Raw genomic sequence first — 17,500 nt, 5'->3', positions numbered from 1 at the left:
AGCCAAACTCGTTTGCTCGTTTATTAATCTCTCTTGGCGAATCGAAAAACCGCGACATTAAAATTACAGTAAGAACGAACACCGTAGACCGTATTTGACTGACGTCACTTGCGCACTCATCTTCTCGCTAGTAGCCAATCGGGATCCATTGGATTTTTATTAAAATAATATTTAAAAAAAACAGAGAGCGGCCGAGAGAGAGAGAGAGAGTAAAACGAAAACGATGAAGTAGCCTTACCGTTTGCATTATATTTGGGGGAGTGGAGTAGGGATAAGGACAATTTAATAATGTTAGTGGTTAGAAGAAACATCCTCTCACAATCTCGATTGACTAAAACTGAAATGCCACTGACTGGCTTCGGATTCGGATTCAAATTCAGAACGAAAAAAGGGTAGAAGAAAGTGAAACTTTCAGCGGAAGGGAAACTCTAAATGAAAAAAAAAATGAAAATCGAAATCTAACAACAAACAATGGGCAACCCTGTTAAAAGTAATTCTCAAATTTTAAACGAAACATATACAGCAAATTTTTAACTTATTTATCATGTAGCGTTGCGAAAATATTATAGAGGAAGGAGTACGATCGGCAGAGAAATAGTAAACCTTTCTTAGGAGAGCAGCAAATCCACCGGAAAAAGCGTGAAAATGAACATACAGAATACCTTTCATATACCTGTGCGCTGAATTTAATAGCTCGGTTTGTGCGTACCGTGAGCCTCTGTGTCTCTTTGGACTCCTATCCCTGCGGCGCGTACCACTTTCGTGAACAAGAGAATGATACGCGTACGATAACGAATGCCGATCTTGTCCCTTTTTTAGAAGGGCCAACAAACTGAACAGTTAACCGGAAGATCCTTCCTTTCTCACGATGAAACTAAATCACAAGACGACGGTGAGGGAAAAAATGGGGTGAAAAAGGAAACTAAACAAACTTAAGACCAATCAATTACCTACAATAACGCCCGGATCAGCGTGAGCGAGCGGACGGCAGTTATACGCAGTCTCTAGGCCGTTTTCGCATCTTCTATCGTTCAATCGTTTTAAAGCAAACTTGTTACTGCGCTCGGTGGTTAATGTTTCGATTCCAAAAACCCGTTTTGCTCTTATACGCTCTCCACTAAGCTATTCCCTCTTACCTACCAATAAAAAAAAAGAAGCAAAATGCGAAACAACACTCACACTCACGCACACTTTAAACTAAAAACTCCAATCTCTATTTAAAAGGAAAAGAAGAATAAAAAACAATCCAATCTACTCCTAACACCTTTCTCCGATTTAGATGTTGACCTCTCCCCCTCTCTGTGTATGTGTGTGAGTGTATGTGAGAGTGGTGGGAAGACGAGTGGAAGCCACCGTGACGAGAGTATATAGCGCACTAAGCACATACTAGCAGCATAGCATAAATCCCTGATACACACGTTGTGACGGAAAACTACCCCTTGAAACTGGTACTGGTTGACTGTTGAAGGGGCATAGATAGATAAGGGTAAGCGCAGAAGATACATCGACCATATTGAGAACCAACAGCAACAGCAGCAACATCAGTAGAGCACGTTCAGATAAGTAGAATCAATTTTATACTCAACGTTTTGCCATTGATTGCAGAGGTAGTGGATTCGTTCTAGTCTAGAGATTATCATCAGTTTCCAGTACTTTCTTCGTTCGTCGTAATGCATTTCGTACCGTGCCGAGAAAAAAGGACATGAAACGCACACGCAATGTGCTCGGGACGTGTAACTTCTGACCAAGTAAGAAAGGATATGATAACACAAAAACGGGGCTGGTAGACTTGTGAGATAGAGAGTGCACCTTCTGCTGCGTGGTGCCCACGCTTCATATATAAATATGCGATTAGGCAAAGATAACTAAAAGTAAAGCAAACACAGTTGATAACTAAATGAAACAAAGAAGCGATTGGGTGGCTGGGGAGGAAAGAATGGGAATGTCGGGACGAATGCGATGGATGAACTAACGAGATGCGATTCAAAATTTAGCAAACAAATAAAGACACTCTCTTAGTCGGTAATAGTACTAGAGGGAATAATGAGAGACAGGAGCAGAAGGAGGAGGAGCTGAATGATTAACAAAATACTAAAAAACGAAAAACTCTTAAAAAACCCAAACTCACACTCTAGCAACTAGAATCGACCCTAGTTTTACTCCACTACAATGTAACGTTGATACGCATTAAAAAAAAAAGAAAGGCAGATAAAGAAAGTGAATAAAAGAGTAAAACATTTGTGCAAAACTCCAAACACGCAACGTCAAGAAATGTGGGTAGATAAATTAGAACTTCGTTTTCATATTGTATATACATATATAGCGAACAACGTTCACTGGTAGGATTAGGAGGTAGTAGGAATGGAATAAAAACGAACAGAGTCCTCTCCCGGGCCCCGAAGAAGAAGAAGAAGAAGGGCAGAAGCTAATCCAATACTCTTACAATCACTTCAAGTGAAACGCCGTTTCAAAAGCCGAAAAAAAATATAACAAAAATGGTCCCATAAGTAAACCCTAATAGCCGGACGGTAGGAAATCGAAGGTGATAAAAGCTAGCATCTACATTGGCCACCTACTGGCTTACGGAGAGAAGAAACGGAAGCAGATTCAGACACAACCACACATAACCCTAGCATAGCATAGTACCATAATCGCATCTATCGATGGGCGAACGAAGGATGGGCTGGCCACCCCGACATCGAGTTACAACTGGGGTCGCGGGTAAGATGTCTTGTGGTCCTCTTGTTTCAAGTGTTTCTAGCAATTCTATTCACGTTCAACCATTGCGTTTTTCCGTTTGTAGAAAAGAATTTACATTAAACGATCTTCATTGCCTATTGTATATATTGTTAAATAGTTCTAATAAAGAAGGAAAGTAAATAAATTATTATAAAATTTCAATAGAGCTCTCGTGCGGTGTTGCTGGTCGCTTGTTTGCGCGATCGTGCGCGTTGCGATCGCGGGTATCATGTCGTGGCATCCGAAAGGTCAGAGAAAATTATGTGCTTTCCTACGCTTGACAACTTCCCACATCGGTTCCAATCTTGATCGGTGATCGATGGCCGCGCGGTTAGGGTTAGCGGAAAAACAAACGTAAACCAGCCACATCCGGAGGCCCGTATGGCACGTACACGGCACCGTAATCATCTATGACACGTACACGCGACACGCGAAAAAGATGATTTACGCTCTTTAATTACCTCCTCCGCTTAATTGGCCAAAATATCGAAGGTGACAATCTGTGACGAATGGTGCTGACAATGTGCGACACCGTGGCGTATATAAACTCTCGGTTTACACTGGAACCTAACTAGAAGTGTGTCGAAGTATCTAGCCTACAACCGTTTTTTGAAATGGCTCGTTTCTCATTTCTGCTAGCTTTCGCCATTGGCACCGTGCTCTGTCTGTCCGTCGGTCAGTCCCGGGCCTCTCCGTTGCCGAATGCAGTCGAAGGGGTAGGTAGTCAGTGAACACGGAACGTGCACCATCAACCATCCTAACTGATTTAAATTGTAGGTAGCGGATAGTCCGCAAATTCCCAACATGCCAAGCCCGGGAGATTTCCCGAGGCCACCCAATATGGCGCACAGTCGGGTAAGTGAAACGCGCAGAAAGTGCGGAAAAGTGCCCCTGGTTTTACCCGGATTCCTGCCCTTCTCCACAGCTGGTCCGTCAAGCTCCGCCGGAAGTTCCCGGACAGGAACAATTTCCTCCACCACCGCCACATCCGCATGCTGCGTCGATGGTCTGATTTCACAATTACGGCAATGTATAGACGATCGTTCACATTCTCTTCACCTCCTCCTTGTCGTTTTCTTCCTTATCGCCCACTTTCCAAACATCCACAGAGAGCCCGTCGCGATGCGCAGGCATTCGACGATCGCAACGCTGACGCATTTACCAACGCGCTAACGAACGAAGACGGGACACGTGAAAAGCGAGCTGCCAAAGGAACGGGAGGAAAGCTTCCGAGCAAGGCTGGATAAGACGGCGGCGAGGGTAGTATCGTGAGGCACAGCCCTGTTAGTCGTTTAGCCGCCGTTTGCATGGTATCCTGAAGGCTCACGCTAAAAATTATACATTTGGGAATGGGAAGTGTCGTAAGGAGCAATTATATGTACTACAGAACAATAAACATTCACGCAAGCAGCAATTAATCGAAGCTTGGCAAGAGATACTTTATGAGAAATTCAAATAAGCATAGTTCATATTTTATTCATACATTAAGTAACCAGGTTCGACAACGAAAATGCCCCCTTCCTCTTTCATTCATCCGCTTGAGTAACAGTTTTCATCTTATGTACCTCCTTCTGGTGCACCCGGACACTGTACTTGCAGTAGAACATTTTGCCGCAGATATCGCACCGATGGCTCTTCTCCGTCCGGTGTCGTTTCACATGGTTCCGGAAGCAGCCACGCGATTGCAGAAACCTGCCACACAAATCACACTTGAACGACTTTCCCTTAATGTGCGTATCCATGTGAGCGGACCGGTGGCTGGCCGTCTTAAACGACTTTCCGCAAACGGTGCAAAGAAACGGTTTTTCTCCCGTGTGTATTACTGTTTGAATAAAAGAACGAATGCATTATTGAAAGAAAATGCAATGTTTGAGCCTGCCTCTAGAGGCGGTCTGTTCTTCTTCCACTTACGTTGATGTGATCGCAATGACGCCAGCGCAGCGAACGACTTCCCACACAGCGTACACTGGAACCTTTGCTCCAGTTGCTTGAGGTGTTGTGCACGGGCTCGAGAGGATAGGAATGTTTTATCTAAAAAGCATACAGAAGGTGGTTCTAGAGGTGGTTTTTAGGCTTGCAAAATCCGCGCTAAACTTACCACAGTGTGTACAATCGAATTGCTTGTTAGCTTTGCAGAACGATTCTAGATGCTGTTCCATGGATTCTCGAGGAACTTCTTCTTTGCACCGATGGCAGCAGGTGGATTCCGTCGATTGTGCGTGCTTGTTGGTAAGGTGAAGAGCGAGCACTGCTAGTGAATGGTATTCGCAGCCACAGTCCACATATGGGCAGGGATATTTGTGCAAGTGCGTCAGTATCATGTGGTGTTTCAACAGTTCGCTGCGGACATAGGACACATTACAGACGCCACACAGCCCTCCACCATCATCAAGATGCTGACCGCGCTCCGATAGTGTTTCATCATTGTTTGCGAACGAATTGGCACATGCTTGCGTATGTTCGTTTCGCTCCTCTTCGTTCAGATACAGCGAATGGCAAACCTCGCAGGAGTAGAAGCTCATGTGCTTGAGCAGAATATCAGCGTTCCTGTGTTTTCGCACATGCCGCTTCAAACAACTTTTCGTTGGGTGGGTTGTGGCGCAGATGGTACATTTTAATTCCTTTCCCATCGTATTATTTGGAACCGGAACGACACTTACTAGCTGCACTTGTTTGTTTGGCTCTTCGAAGTGGGTTGTGCTATCGGCATTATTTGATTCAAAGTCACCTTCCTCGATATTACTTGATTCAGCATCCGTACCCTCTTCTCCTGCCTCTACAGTGTCCTGTTGGATCTGGCTTTCGTTTTCCAATGAATCATCATACTGCTCCATAGAAGGGGATGTTTCGAGGTGCATCACTGATTCCTCAATGAGCTCGTCTTCTAGCATGAATTCCTCGTTATCATAGACTAATGAGCCGGCGTTCGGTTCGGCCACCAACGACGGGGTCCCTTCTGATTCGCTCAACAACTCCTCGGACAGTTCGTAAATGAAAGTGTTTTCCTTGACCGAGCATAATTCTACTTTCGTTTGAGGTCGCGGCTCGGTTGGCAACAACGAGTGGATTAGCTTGTCCGTCCTGTGGCTCTTTTGCTTGAACGAGTAAAACTGGACCAACTGCGAGCGGCAAGCTTGGCAAATCTTGCTGGGAGCACCTTCTGCATCTTGCCCAATCTAAAAGAAATGCAGCGCATGAGGGGGATATGGAGAATCTGCCTTAAATCCTGGCAGAAGAAAACCTGGGACTCACCTTCAAATCCAAGCAAAAGTCGACCACGTACGGGAAGGACACCAACGTTCCTTCCACGATGATGTCACAGAAGATGTGGTGCAAGGAGGGTTTCGAATCGGATTCCGATAGGCAGATCCTGCACACGTTTTCCAAATCAATTTCTAAATTCATGATGGTTTTCACGAGTTTCAAATCTCCAATCCACCGCCAAACGACTTTAACGCGCGCGACCGAACGTAAACAAACCATCAGGTCAAACCATCACAGGAAACCATGGCCCATGCAATCTTGGAAGAACTTCAATGGTTAACTAGGGTCGGTTCATTCCGGGCCGGTTGTTAACCGGAAGAGGACCGGAAGTAGAGAATCAAGAGTCATTTCGGTAGTATTTCGATGTAAATGAGTCCTTTTTAAACTTTTCAATCAACAGTTTATTCATCCAAACACTCACTTCGTATCCGTGGTTAGACGGTGCACGGATTTCGTCGCTTGCAGGATGGTACGGGCACGATCGGTCCCCAGGATGGCGGACATGTAGAGTGAATCGTACTTGGTGAACAGTACCGTGACCGTCATTGAGCCAGCATCGACACCATCCTTCAGGTTCTGGAACTCGTTTGCCATCAGATTGATCATCTCGGGATAGAAGTGCGGATAGACCGGTGGAGCGTACATAATTAGATGCCGTATGCCCTTGATACGATGTCGCCGGAAAAAGTGTGATCGCTCAGAGTAGAGCAGAAAGTGTTTGCTGCCATGATAGAACATGTCCCGTGCCCGAGCAATCTTGGCATCCGTCGTGTACTCGCAGATTTGGGTAAAACTGATTTCCTCCTTCTTGAAGTAGTTCCTCAAACGCACGAAATCGAAATAACTCGGCACATAGATCAGGCAACGGGCCATCGAGAGGCTACGGGCCTGCGGTAGAATCACGCTCACAAAGTGTGAAAACCGTGCATTGCTTTGCCCTTCCAGTGACGTCACCTCGATACGCTGAAAGCTCTGCGGAACTCGCACAACCACGTGCCGGATGCTACCATGCGCCACACGATTCACGGTGCGTATCTTGCCACGATAGTTCTGAAAATGTTTGTTAAACAGCGATCGATACTCGGGCAACTCGAGCGAAGACAGGAACACCGTCTGGCGATAGAACTTTGTCCACCCGTTAAGGCACCAATCACGCACCCGGGAGAAATCCGTATTCTCCGCACTTTTCGGCTGCAGATGGAGATGTTCGAACAGGTGCAACAGGTGGTCCCAGTTCTGTGCATAGCACACCTCAGCTTGATCGATGATCAGCAGCTCGATGCTGGAAAGAAAATCGTAATCCCGATCGGTTTCCCCTTCCGCACCGATGGTCACGCGCAGGCCAAGCGGTGACGCTATTATCAAATCTGAGGCATAGTACCGCGTGTACAGCTTCATCGATGATCGGTTGAAAGCAATTCCGATCCGGAAATTATCGTCAATGTTTCCAGCGAACGTTTGCTCATAATCTTCCGGTTTCCGGTTGATCTGCGGAAAGAACAGCGTATCCTCACCGCCGTACTCCTCGGCGAAACGCTTATAGTTGGTGACCGCTTTCGCGTTATCGCCAGCAAACAGTTCCTTCAGCTGGTTCACGATCTTCAAGGCAGAATGACGGAACGGCACTACGATCAAGACTTTCGGTCGAACCAAACCTTGATCGCGGTACTCAGCCACTGCAATCTCCGGCTCGATGACTTCTTTCTCCTTTTTGCGACGATTCCGTCTGGATTTTTTGGACGAAGCCGGTTGCGCTGCGGCCAGCTTCAGGTTGTGGTGCTGAGTCTTCGTCACTGCCTTCACGAGGTGATTGAGGGCATGCAGGCAGTAGGCGTAGCGGAGCTGATCACCGTTCTCTAGGGTGCGACCAGTGTAAAGCAGATCCTGGTAGTTGTTCAGGATAGCGAACATTTCTCGCTGCATTGCATTCGGTGTTTCGGTTATGTTGCGAACGATTTTGTCCTTCACATGCAGACCGGGCCAATTAATCTCGCTGGATGCGTCCGGGACCACCGGTAGGCTGCCCGGTGTGGCGTATCGTTCCCGTTGCACGATTCCCTTCGACTCCATTCTCATCATAGTAGTCTGCTTCGGTAGCTCGACGTAGATGTTTCCAAGGCTACCGAAGGGCATGGCTTTGCCCTCGAGTGACACCGGCTCGGCCGCCAGTGCTTCCAGCATCGCGGGGCTTATGTTGAAGGCTGTGTGCAACATGTAGGGGTCGGTTACCGTACCGCCGGTCCCTACGTCTTCCTCATCCGACGAGATCGCACTATCGCCATCATCCGTAGGGGCATCTTCTTCTCCATCATCTCCGTCGTCCTCATCGACGTCGCCTTCCTCTGCTTCTGCCTCTTCCTCATCGCCTACTTCGCTGTCTTCTTCCAGATCCGAACCAGCTTCCTGTTCCGAAAGCATTTCCGCGTCGCTCTCGTTCTCCTCATCTTCCGAGTCCTCCTCGTTCTCCTCGTCCTCCTCGTTCTCCTCGTTCTCCTCGTCCTCCTCGTCCTCGCTGTACCCGCTCACACCTGCCCCTTTGCTGGAGAGCATTTCCATAAGATTCTCGAATGCCCCTTCCTCTTTCGCCTCCGGTTCCACATCCGAATCGCTAAACTCGTACTCCAGGGGCGCGTTCGCCTGTTTCCGGTACTTGAGCTCGGTTTGAATTTGTCGCTTTTGCGCCTCGATCGTTTCCTGCGCGCGGTTGATGTGCTTTTGCTGCTTGGTCTGCCGCGTCGGAGCCGGTCGATTAGCCTGCTGCTTTTTCAGCTTTTTCTTCATGCCCTTTGTGCGGAAAGGGCCTCCTTTCGATTTCGTATTTCGTCGGTTTTTCATTTTTCACAAAACGGGGATTTTCCACTTTCCACTGCGGTTTCTCGCGAAAAACGTGTCGCAAAGTCGCGGTCAAACGGAGAAAAGCGCAAGTCCGTGACGGAAGTTTGTTTTGGTTTTTCGCGAGCTGTCTATTATTTGAGCCAAGTTGCACCATTTGTTGACATCTGCGATGGCCGCGTCCTGATGCTCCGCGAAAGAGTTGCTGCCAGTTGGTTCACAAAATTTAAATCCCGTTCCGTGTGGAAATCCCGTGTCGTCTGAAAAAAAACCCTGGTGCGTAGAGATCCTTGGTGTGTGCCGTCGCCACGTTAACGGTGGCCATCGCTGCCGACATGGACGCGAAAGAATCGCTGGAGTTGTCGGTTACGCCGGAGGAACTTTGCCGTACCTGTCTGGCTGCGGTCGAACGGAATCAACTGAAACCGGTCTTTTGCAGCGAAATTCTGGACGGAAAGATCGTCCCCTTTCCGAAGGTGATTGAGCTGGTAACAGGAGAACAGGTGAGTGCTAATCCCCTAACCCTCTCCACGATGGGTCCTTTTCATCGATCCCCCGTTCCTTTCCAGGTGATCCGAGATGAGAAACTACCCAACGGCGTGTGCGTGGATTGCAAACGGAAACTGCGGGATGTGTACTCCTTCATCACGAAGGTCCGTAGTTCGAATGATCTGCTGTACGACATCTTCAACGTCGCCAAACCGGTACCGAAGGCAATCGAAGGAGGCACCGATCCAGCGTCAAAAGTCATTAAAAAGTGTGCCGAAGTCCAAACGGAACCGGAGCGGAAGTTCCCGAGCACCCCACAGCTGGTAGAGACCGGAACACAGTGTACGGATATATCTATCGTACGCAGAAATCCTCCGGCATTGAGACGCCATGCGCAAACACAAACCAGCGAGGAGCCCAAGCTGCCGGAAAAGAGTGAAATCGTGATCGCAGCAAACAGCGAATGTGCTGAAACCAGAAATGAATTCTCCACGATACTTATGGAACAGGATGGAGTGGCGGCTACCGATGACGGGCTTAGATCCGAGTCCGATCAACGTTTGACTGGCTGGCGGCTGGTTCAAATGTTCAAGGGAGAGGAAGACACTCTGAAGGACGTCGATGATGAGGATAGTGAATCCGAGTTCGAAGTGCGGCTCGTCACTAGCGTAACGTCTGCTGCAGAGGAATCCACATTGTTAAGGCAGGGTAAGATCTTGCTTAAAGCATCCAAATCGCCTGGCGACAGATCATCATCGGAAGAGGAGCTGCTAGATAGTGCCGTGGTGCTGGAAAAAAGCGCCGATAAGCAACAGAAGCACGAAACGTGCCTTTACTGTAACTACACGGCACAGCCTGCTGCTGTGCTGCAGCCTGCTGCTGTGCTGCAGCCTGCTGGAAAGTGCTTTCTCGTGCATCAGCAAACACTGGAACTGTGTTTCGAATCCATCGAGTACTTTCGCTGTGGCAACTGTTTCCGCGTGTTCATGTACCAGGAACAAATGGAGGAGCACTTTGAGGATAGCCGTGCGTGCGTACAACCGAAACATATCGTGGAGGAGGAGGATTTGAGCAGGCACGTATCGTTCTACCGGAACGGGCTGGATGTGTGCATGCCAAAGCTCAAGACATTCACCTGTACCGTGGATGGGGAGTATCGCTGTTTCCGGTGCCCGACCGTTCGGAATGATTTCGAAGCGATGCGTGCGCACTGCATTGAACACGACCTTGCCGACGATCAGACGGTCGATGTCGATCAGATTTGGAAGACGAACAAGTTCGATGTGGTACACATCTGCGGTATGTGCGGGGCCCAATTTTCGGACGCCACGTTCATCCGGCAGCACGTCTACTTCCACCAGGACTCGTACCTCTGCATGTACAACTGTGAGCAGATTTGCGAAAGTTTTGGCCATCTGACGTATCACCTACAGACGAAGCATTTAGCAGCGGCGCTTCCACTAGCGTCCGGAACCACCGGAACCGACGAACAGCAAAGCGAACCACAGGACTTTAGTTGCGGGCAGTGCAAGAAGGTGTTGCGGAATGCGGCTTCACTGCGGATGCACGTTAAAAATCATGCCCGAGAACGCAAGTTTGCTTGCAACATCTGCTCCAAACGGTTCACACAGAAGGGCGATCTGACGACGCACCTGCGGACACACACTAATGAGCGACCGTACCAGTGTTTCGTGTGCGATAAAACGTTCCGCACGCTAAGCCACCGCCGTGATCACATGTCGACGCACGCCGAGGAGAACAAGTTCGAATGTGAGGTTTGCCACAAGAAGTTCAAGGCTGCCCGGATACTGGCTGGCCATCGTCAGCTGCACACCGGCGTAAAACCGTACACCTGCACCATTTGCTCTAAAACGTTCGCTCGAAAGCACCACTTGAAGCAACACTCGCAGGTTCATTGCAAACGGTGAACGGAATTGCGCACCGGAAAGGAATACTAGAAACGTAAGCGCTACAACCGAATTAGAACTGAAATGGTACAAATGAACTAGAGCTGCTGAAAGAAATAAAATACCGACAAATTCTGGTGATGGTCGACCCAGACTCATCAATTATGCCATGGTTTCCATGTACACTTTCCATTCAAACTGCAATCTAAGTAACGCGCGAAAAAATATCGAAACGAGTCAGAGCCAGTCGGTGAGTTTCCAGGGCCTGATTAGAAGAAATGGAAATTAAAGATACAAAATTATTCCAATTTTATTATTTCCCCCCAAAAACCTTAGTTCCCTGAGTGGTCATTTGTTCGACAAATTACTCCATCTAGCGAGGATCATATCCGTACGCGCATGATTACAGTGTAACGATGGAGCGAATGCTCTTACCCTCGTGCATCAGTGTAAATGCATCGTTGATCTTCTCCACGGGCATCGTGTGCGTAATGAATTCGTCCACCTTGAGCTCCTTCTTCAGATACTGATCCACCAGCTTCGGTACGCTGTCCACGCTCTTCCACCCACCGAAAGCCGTACCCTTCCAGGTGCGTCCCGTTACGAGTTGGAAGGGCCGGGTCGAGATTTCTTTGCCCGATTCCGCCACACCCACCACCACGGACACTCCCCAGCCACGGGTGCACGATTCCAGGGCAGCTCGCATGGTGTTCACGTTGCCAACGCACTCGAATGTATAATCCAACCCACCGTCCGTCTTCTCGATCAGGACCTGCTGGATCGGTTCCTTGAAATCGTTCGGATTGATGACCTCCGTGCAGCCAAACTGCTTGCCAATCTCGAACTTTTCCGGATTAATGTCCACACCAATGATGCGGGTAGCACCGGCCGCCTTACAGCCCATCACCACCGCCAATCCGACGGCACCGAGACCCCAAACGGCACAGGACGTGCCCGGTTCAACGTTGGCCGTGTTCAGCGCTGCACCGTAACCCGTCGGAATGCCACATCCCAACAGGCACACCTTCTCCAACGGAGCACTCGGATCGATCTTGGCCAACGATACCTCGGCCACGACCGTGTACTCCGAAAATGTCGAAGTGCCCATGAAGTGGAACACCTGCTTTCCGTTGCACGTGAACCGGCTTGTACCGTCCGGCATGAGACCCTTGCCCTGGGTAGCGCGCACCTTCGGGCATAGGTTCGTTTTCGGGCTCTTGCAGAAGCGGCACTCGTAACATTGCGGAATGTAGAGCGGAATGACGTGATCACCCGGCTGGAACTTGGTTACACCTTCACCGACACTCTCGACAATGCCGGCACCTTCGTGGCCGAGAATAACCGGGAACACACCCTCCGAATCGAAGCCACCGAGTGTGTAGGCGTCGGTATGGCACACTCCAGAGGCCGTCACCTTCAGCCGTACCTCTCCGGCCTTCGGTGGAGCCACTTCGATCGTTTCGATCGAAAGCGGTTGCTTCGGTTCCCAGGCAACGGCTGCCTTGCATTTAATCACCTGCGCAAGTACCAAGAAATGAGCAAACCGAGAGCGTTTCGAGGGGATTCAGCCTTCTCTTCCTTACCTGACCGACCGTGGATGCCATGATTCTGCTTCACTCCTTTTGTTTGCCGGCACGGTTACTGTTCACAATCTTGTCCGTTCAGCTTATTACGGCAGACTTTGTTGATAAGAGGGTCCAATTTCGGCTTTTTTGGGGTTCCGGACGATCGTTTTCCTCTCGTGGTGCCGTGTGCAGCAAGGTCGTTGACGATGACAAGCGATAATCGCCGGCCGGCAAACGCAAGGATATTTCTTTTTCACCGGGTCTGCTTAGTTTTTTCTGTTGCATTTTTTAATAAATTTGAAAAGCCTGCTTAAACGGGCTTTACTTTTTAGTTTTTCGAATCGGTACCTTAAACTATTGGAAGACTAAGTAGGCACAGCACAACACGCCAAGGGTTTAGGAGGTTAATTTAAAGATAAGCAACTTATCTTATAATCCTTTAATTACACGCGCATGCAGGCGCGAAATGTTCCTGGGAGTCAACATTTATTCAGTCTTTCACCGCCTTTTTGTACAATTGCTATTCTACCAGCCATTGAATAGTCTTAGGTGCTTATTCTGTAACTTTCGATTACGATGGCCTCAGGCGTTCGATGATTCATGCGAATTTCGAAACGTTTCGAAAACAATAAACAATTCAAAATGACAGTTTGAAGTAAAAAAACTATTAATTAACTTGTTTTTTTCGGTATAAAAACGACTTAACCTTTGTAATAATAGTATACGATTAGCAGGAAGAAATTATTGATGCACAATCAGGACGCTATAACTGTTTTTCAGATGCTCGATGCTCGATGTAAACAGAACGCCAGCTGTCGACCACAAAAATGCACTCGACATGCAGGCGATCGTGAACACCAAATGAACACAAAATGAACCAAATGAATCGAACGCCTGAGGCCATCGTAATCGAAAGTTACAGAATAAGCACCTTATTCTAAAACCCACCCACCCCATGCTCACCAGAGTTCCCGTTGCGCAATTTAGCTGTCGTCATCCGTGTACACCCTGATGAGATCGTTGATTGTCGCTGGATATTTGGTAACCGGACACTTGCTTTCCTTTTGCAGATGCATCACGATGCACCGGTAGCAATAAACGTATCTGTTTGGCCGATAGAAAGAGCGTCATAATTATTGAATTCTCCACTTAAATTGTTACTCCGGAATCCTCTCCTTACCCTGACACGGAAATGGCCGTCGGAATGATGTGTTTCTGCAGGCAGATCGGACAAATGCCGGCGTATTTCGAGGCGTTGATATCCAGCCCGGGAGCCTCCGGGGTCGGTAGCTTCGACAGATCACCGATGTTGGCCTCAGTTTGCCACCATTCGATGAATTGTAGGAAAAAGGCGGACAATTCCAACCACCGCAACAGTGCCGTACTGAGCACAGTAGCAATCCTGTAAGACAGCGCCGTCGTTAGAATCCCAACCGGTCAACTTTCCCAGCAAAATCCTCTTCTCTCTCACCTCACTTTGCCCTGGAAGACCTCGCTAAGGGACCAGCTTTCCTCTTCCTCGGAGTGATAGGTTAGCGATAGGCGTAGCAACCGTAGTAACGGCGAGTGGTCCGTACTACCACCCGCCAAGTAGGCTACGTAGTGCACCAGCTTAACGCTTTCGTAGGCGGCCTTCGCAAACGGCATCAAGCGGACGAGTGCCCTCCGTTCCGCGCTTACCGATTTTCCATCCTCCAGATCATTCCGCCATCGTGTGATGTGGGTTTCCAGCTTCCGGGACACGTACGGTAACACTACCAGCACCACGAACGACAGGTTTCGATCGCGCACCGTGAATGTGTCCTCGCCGCGGCCCTTCGATTGTCGCGTAAGTCCGTAGAAAACCTCCGCCAGGGAGCCTCCATATCGCTGCAGATAGTAACCCTGCACCAGCCCATTGAACAGCAGGTACAACTCGTCGTAAAACTGGACACAGCGCCCAAAAACGGTCGGCTTGGCAGCGGCTAGAAACTGGAGAGACAGCCACGGTTACTACGATGAGCACCTCGCCGTTTCCGTTGTACTTACATCGACGACTCGCCTGATGGCAGGATAGAAGGTCGTGTCGAGTGCATCGGCTGCTAGGACCTCGAACAGCGACGGTTTTATCTCCTCGTTCTGTGTGATGTGTGCTCCTTTGGCCGCCATCCCTACTCACAATCAGCTGTGCGCGACAATGTCAACAATGCCCCCCTTGCTACCATTCTTATAACCCTCCTCAAAGATAAGCTGTTGAAATCTTGTCATCGAGAAAATTAAGATACTAACCGCGGGACGTTTTTGCTTTAAAATCATGCTCCGATGAAACTTTATTATCTCCACTTCTTCGATGAGGGGGTGATGCGGTGAGTTAATGTGTCGAATAACAAACAAAAAATTATGGTTAGAATAAAGTTGCTATTGCTAGTGATTTGGTTTATTGCCGGGTTTTTAGTGCCTGGAGCATTCCTCGTAGTAGAGTATGCCATTAAATATGATAAAACGTGAGGCCATGCGGAGGGCTCTTGTAGATCTACTTACGCCGCGCACTTACGTCCTACTCCTCCTAGCATTCTGTCCACGTGTCCGTAAAAGTTCGTTCCGCTTCTAACTTTTTCGCACGCACGGTTAGAAGTTTTTAAAATTGGAATACGGGCGTCAAAAACTAATGCATCCACACAAGATTCTGTGACTGGGTGAAATGATCAAATCTGAGATCCCAACTTGCAACGAGTTACCCGGATATACAAGGGATACTGACGCGCATCCTTCCCACGCTGTAGCTGCTGTGTGCACAGCTTTCACGGGCTGCGAAATGAGATACAAAATACCACAGCAAATAGAACAACACCGGAACCGGAAAGTAAGGAAGTTGGAAGAAGGGGAATTGACAGCGAAAAGGGCGTGTTAAAAGAGAAGATTGTACGGTTAGGGAAGCTACTGTGGAAACGGAAATCAGCGGTTAATGCGAAAGACAAAGGATTCAGTAATATTTGCGAAATGCTTGCTTTACCGAGCGTCCGTTCCATAGCATTCCAACGGCGAGATCCTGGTCCAGGGCAAGACATTTGAACCAAAATGCACAGTACAATGGCCTGCCGGAACGTATTCACCGCCGTATTGCTGCGGATTGAATCAGCTCCAAACCCAAAATGGTCAATCCTGTTTTTTTTTCTGTCCCACGTAGTCCAACGGTGGAAAACTAGAAAATCGTTCCTTCCTTGGATCCATTCCAACGGTGCGTGCGGCCCCTTTGTCCGCCACGATCGTACCATCGAGACGGAAACCACTGAGAAAATGCATCCTCACAGTTACTGCTCCGCTATGCTACGTGATCCGCGCGTTCCTTTTCCAGGTGTGACCATCCCGATCAATTTTCCTCTCCAGAATGAATCCTTTTTCCAGTCCCTCGGTGATCCATCCAACACAAGCACACAGAACAAACACACGCAGCACACAAGCACATACATTCGTGCGACAGAATGATCAAGATTATCCGCGGGGGGTTTCTCCTTAGTACAAGACCAGACGGAAGCATCGACAGATCCTGAAGAATCCTCCTCATAACATTCTCAGTGAACGCCTAAGAGCCTGCTAGAGGGAAGGAAGGGGGAGCACAAAAGGATATTAAACGGAATGGTGGTGCACCACCTGTTACGGGGCCTAGTCCATCATCCGTGTAGGTAACCTTCGAATCCACCACAACAAGCACAGAATTCACCTGCCGATCCAGAGCAATGCGGTGTGCGTTTTCCTTCCTTCTCCAGTGCAATCCAGATCCATCCAAGTATCCATGGAAGAGTGTTCCAAGAGAGGGCAACTGGTTCCAGTTGCCCGGCGCTACATTTGACCAAAACGGGACAACAGGAGGTAAAAGCACCACTGAATGTCTCCGGGGAGAGCAGAAACCACGCTAGAGGCGTTTCTGAAACAGATAAGCCACTACTCTTGCGTACACCGCGGTATATGTTGAAGCACGCAACTGCAATCAATCAGCAGTATGCAGCGCCTGAACACTTCCAACGCATGTGGCCTACTAAGAAAAAGTAGCGTGACCGAAGGAACGATTCAGACGATCCTCCGTGTAAACGGAGCGTGCGTGCTGCCGCCTGCTTGCCTGTCCTCCTCCATCCAATGTTCTCCTGGCGTTATCCTCCTTGCACCTCCTCCTCATCCTGGCGAATCCTCAAAACATTCAATACATCCTATTCATCAATCCTTGACCCTGTCAGGAAGAAGAATAAAATTCAATGTTTAGTTCCATCCGCTAGTGCTCCAGGAAAAGGGTGGAAAAGGCGAAAAGGACGACTGGTTCGTTCGCTGGTGAAACTGATTGGCCGACCGATCGATCGCTAAAGAAGGAACGGGAATTATGGGTGATAGGAAAGCACACGTTCACATTCACACGTACACGAAAAAGAAGCACAAATACACTCCGTGTTCCGTCCAATTCTACGCCGTATCTACTGTGTATCACTATGGTTGCTGCGAATTGCCTGTGTCGTTCTGTTCACCTTTGACTGCATGGATACGAGATATCGACGTCCTTGCTAGAAGGAATGTGTGTAAAGTGTTTTCTTGCCCTCTCTCTATCTCTTATTTTCTTCCCTATTTTAATCTGTCCTCATACATATAATCATGTTCATCTTCTGCAGTCCCTCGATATTGCATGATTCTCTTTTAAATTGTAATGTTTCATTGTGTAAGAAAGATAAAGTTTGAATT

General features: G+C 48.4%; 8 protein-coding genes across 15 annotated transcripts in view; 3 read left to right on the top strand and 5 right to left on the bottom strand.

The window, feature by feature from the left end:
• LOC126578180 (small conductance calcium-activated potassium channel protein) overlaps window positions 1-2,276 on the top strand; it is a 104,836-nt gene extending 102,560 nt beyond the window's left edge. For all 7 annotated transcript variants that reach the window (XM_050240500.1, XM_050240498.1, XM_050240495.1 and 4 more), the window contains one exon: window positions 1-2,276. This exon is cut by the window's left edge. The gene's annotated coding sequence lies outside the window, so the exon portion shown is untranslated.
• Window positions 2,277-3,323: 1,047 nt separating this feature from the next.
• On the top strand, window positions 3,324-4,155 carry LOC126578187 (uncharacterized). The gene is made up of 4 exons (XM_050240508.1): window positions 3,324-3,459; window positions 3,521-3,594; window positions 3,665-3,745; window positions 3,849-4,155. Exons 1-4 carry the CDS (start codon window positions 3,354-3,356, stop codon window positions 3,984-3,986), a joined length of 399 nt encoding a protein of 132 aa, XP_050096465.1. The 5' UTR covers window positions 3,324-3,353; the 3' UTR covers window positions 3,987-4,155.
• A 60-nt stretch (window positions 4,156-4,215) lies between these two features.
• On the bottom strand, window positions 4,216-6,168 carry LOC126578183 (zinc finger protein 26-like). The gene is made up of 4 exons (XM_050240505.1): window positions 5,992-6,168; window positions 4,838-5,915; window positions 4,651-4,770; window positions 4,216-4,561 (listed from the first exon to the last, which is right to left on the bottom strand). Exons 1-4 carry the CDS (start codon window positions 6,142-6,144, stop codon window positions 4,266-4,268), a joined length of 1,647 nt encoding a protein of 548 aa, XP_050096462.1. The 5' UTR covers window positions 6,145-6,168; the 3' UTR covers window positions 4,216-4,265.
• Window positions 6,169-6,386: 218 nt separating this feature from the next.
• On the bottom strand, window positions 6,387-8,935 carry LOC126578181 (U3 small nucleolar RNA-associated protein 25 homolog). Its single transcript, XM_050240503.1, has one exon. It carries the CDS (start codon window positions 8,836-8,838, stop codon window positions 6,421-6,423), a length of 2,418 nt encoding a protein of 805 aa, XP_050096460.1. The 5' UTR covers window positions 8,839-8,935; the 3' UTR covers window positions 6,387-6,420.
• A 51-nt stretch (window positions 8,936-8,986) lies between these two features.
• Window positions 8,987-11,396, top strand: LOC126578182 (zinc finger protein 570-like). Its single transcript, XM_050240504.1, has 2 exons — window positions 8,987-9,338; window positions 9,405-11,396. The coding sequence occupies exons 1-2, from the start codon at window positions 9,171-9,173 to the stop codon at window positions 11,250-11,252; spliced, it is 2,016 nt and encodes a 671-aa protein (XP_050096461.1). The 5' UTR covers window positions 8,987-9,170; the 3' UTR covers window positions 11,253-11,396.
• Window positions 11,397-11,516: 120 nt separating this feature from the next.
• On the bottom strand, window positions 11,517-12,997 carry LOC126578185 (alcohol dehydrogenase class-3). Its single transcript, XM_050240506.1, has 2 exons — window positions 12,815-12,997; window positions 11,517-12,747 (listed from the first exon to the last, which is right to left on the bottom strand). The coding sequence occupies exons 1-2, from the start codon at window positions 12,833-12,835 to the stop codon at window positions 11,635-11,637; spliced, it is 1,134 nt and encodes a 377-aa protein (XP_050096463.1). The 5' UTR covers window positions 12,836-12,997; the 3' UTR covers window positions 11,517-11,634.
• A 169-nt stretch (window positions 12,998-13,166) lies between these two features.
• On the bottom strand, window positions 13,167-15,000 carry LOC126575825 (peroxisome assembly protein 12). Its single transcript, XM_050236752.1, has 5 exons — window positions 14,825-15,000; window positions 14,268-14,767; window positions 13,977-14,198; window positions 13,728-13,900; window positions 13,167-13,340 (listed from the first exon to the last, which is right to left on the bottom strand). Exons 1-4 carry the CDS (start codon window positions 14,942-14,944, stop codon window positions 13,780-13,782), a joined length of 963 nt encoding a protein of 320 aa, XP_050092709.1. The 5' UTR covers window positions 14,945-15,000; the 3' UTR covers window positions 13,167-13,340; window positions 13,728-13,779.
• A 1,879-nt stretch (window positions 15,001-16,879) lies between these two features.
• The window catches only part of LOC126575826 (serine/arginine-rich splicing factor 1A), a 2,009-nt gene continuing 1,388 nt past the window's right edge, over window positions 16,880-17,500 (bottom strand). The window contains exon 5 of one of the 2 annotated variants that reach the window (XR_007608277.1): window positions 16,880-17,000. The gene's annotated coding sequence lies outside the window, so the exon portion shown is untranslated. Of the gene's footprint in view, window positions 17,001-17,183 lie in introns of those variants that run through there. The other variant, XM_050236753.1, reaches the window with a different exon arrangement.

Source organism: Anopheles aquasalis, chromosome 3, assembly GCF_943734665.1.
Source record: "Anopheles aquasalis chromosome 3, idAnoAquaMG_Q_19, whole genome shotgun sequence".
In the NCBI taxonomy this organism is placed as follows: domain Eukaryota; kingdom Metazoa; phylum Arthropoda; class Insecta; order Diptera; family Culicidae; genus Anopheles; species Anopheles aquasalis.
The sequence above is the reverse complement of the archived record's forward strand: the minus strand, read 5'-3'. Positions and strand labels throughout refer to the sequence as shown.

Coding starts and splice junctions, on each gene's coding strand:
- LOC126578185 (XM_050240506.1), bottom strand. CDS start 12,835: ATGGCATCCACGGTCGGTCAG. Junction 12,748..12,814: donor TGGCATCCACGGTCGGTCAG/GTAAGGAAGAGA, acceptor GTACTTGCGCAG/GTGATTAAATGCAAGGCAGC.
- LOC126578183 (XM_050240505.1), bottom strand. CDS start 6,144: ATGAATTTAGAAATTGATTTGGAAAACGTGTGCAGGATCTGCCTATCG. Junction 5,916..5,991: donor ACTTTTGCTTGGATTTGAAG/GTGAGTCCCAGG, acceptor CATTTCTTTTAG/ATTGGGCAAGATGCAGAAGG. Junction 4,771..4,837: donor ATTCGATTGTACACACTGTG/GTAAGTTTAGCG, acceptor TATGCTTTTTAG/ATAAAACATTCCTATCCTCT.
- LOC126578182 (XM_050240504.1), top strand. CDS start 9,171: ATGGACGCGAAAGAATCGCTGGAGTTGTCGGTTACGCCGGAGGAACTT. Junction 9,339..9,404: donor AGCTGGTAACAGGAGAACAG/GTGAGTGCTAAT, acceptor GTTCCTTTCCAG/GTGATCCGAGATGAGAAACT.
- LOC126578187 (XM_050240508.1), top strand. CDS start 3,354: ATGGCTCGTTTCTCATTTCTGCTAGCTTTCGCCATTGGCACCGTGCTC. Junction 3,460..3,520: donor GAATGCAGTCGAAGGGGTAG/GTAGTCAGTGAA, acceptor AATTGTAGGTAG/CGGATAGTCCGCAAATTCCC. Junction 3,595..3,664: donor CCAATATGGCGCACAGTCGG/GTAAGTGAAACG, acceptor CCTTCTCCACAG/CTGGTCCGTCAAGCTCCGCC.
- LOC126575825 (XM_050236752.1), bottom strand. CDS start 14,944: ATGGCGGCCAAAGGAGCACACATCACACAGAACGAGGAGATAAAACCG. Junction 14,199..14,267: donor GTCTTCCAGGGCAAAGTGAG/GTGAGAGAGAAG, acceptor GCTGTCTTACAG/GATTGCTACTGTGCTCAGTA. Junction 13,901..13,976: donor ACGGCCATTTCCGTGTCAGG/GTAAGGAGAGGA, acceptor TCGGCCAAACAG/ATACGTTTATTGCTACCGGT.
- LOC126578181 (XM_050240503.1), bottom strand. CDS start 8,838: ATGAAAAACCGACGAAATACGAAATCGAAAGGAGGCCCTTTCCGCACA.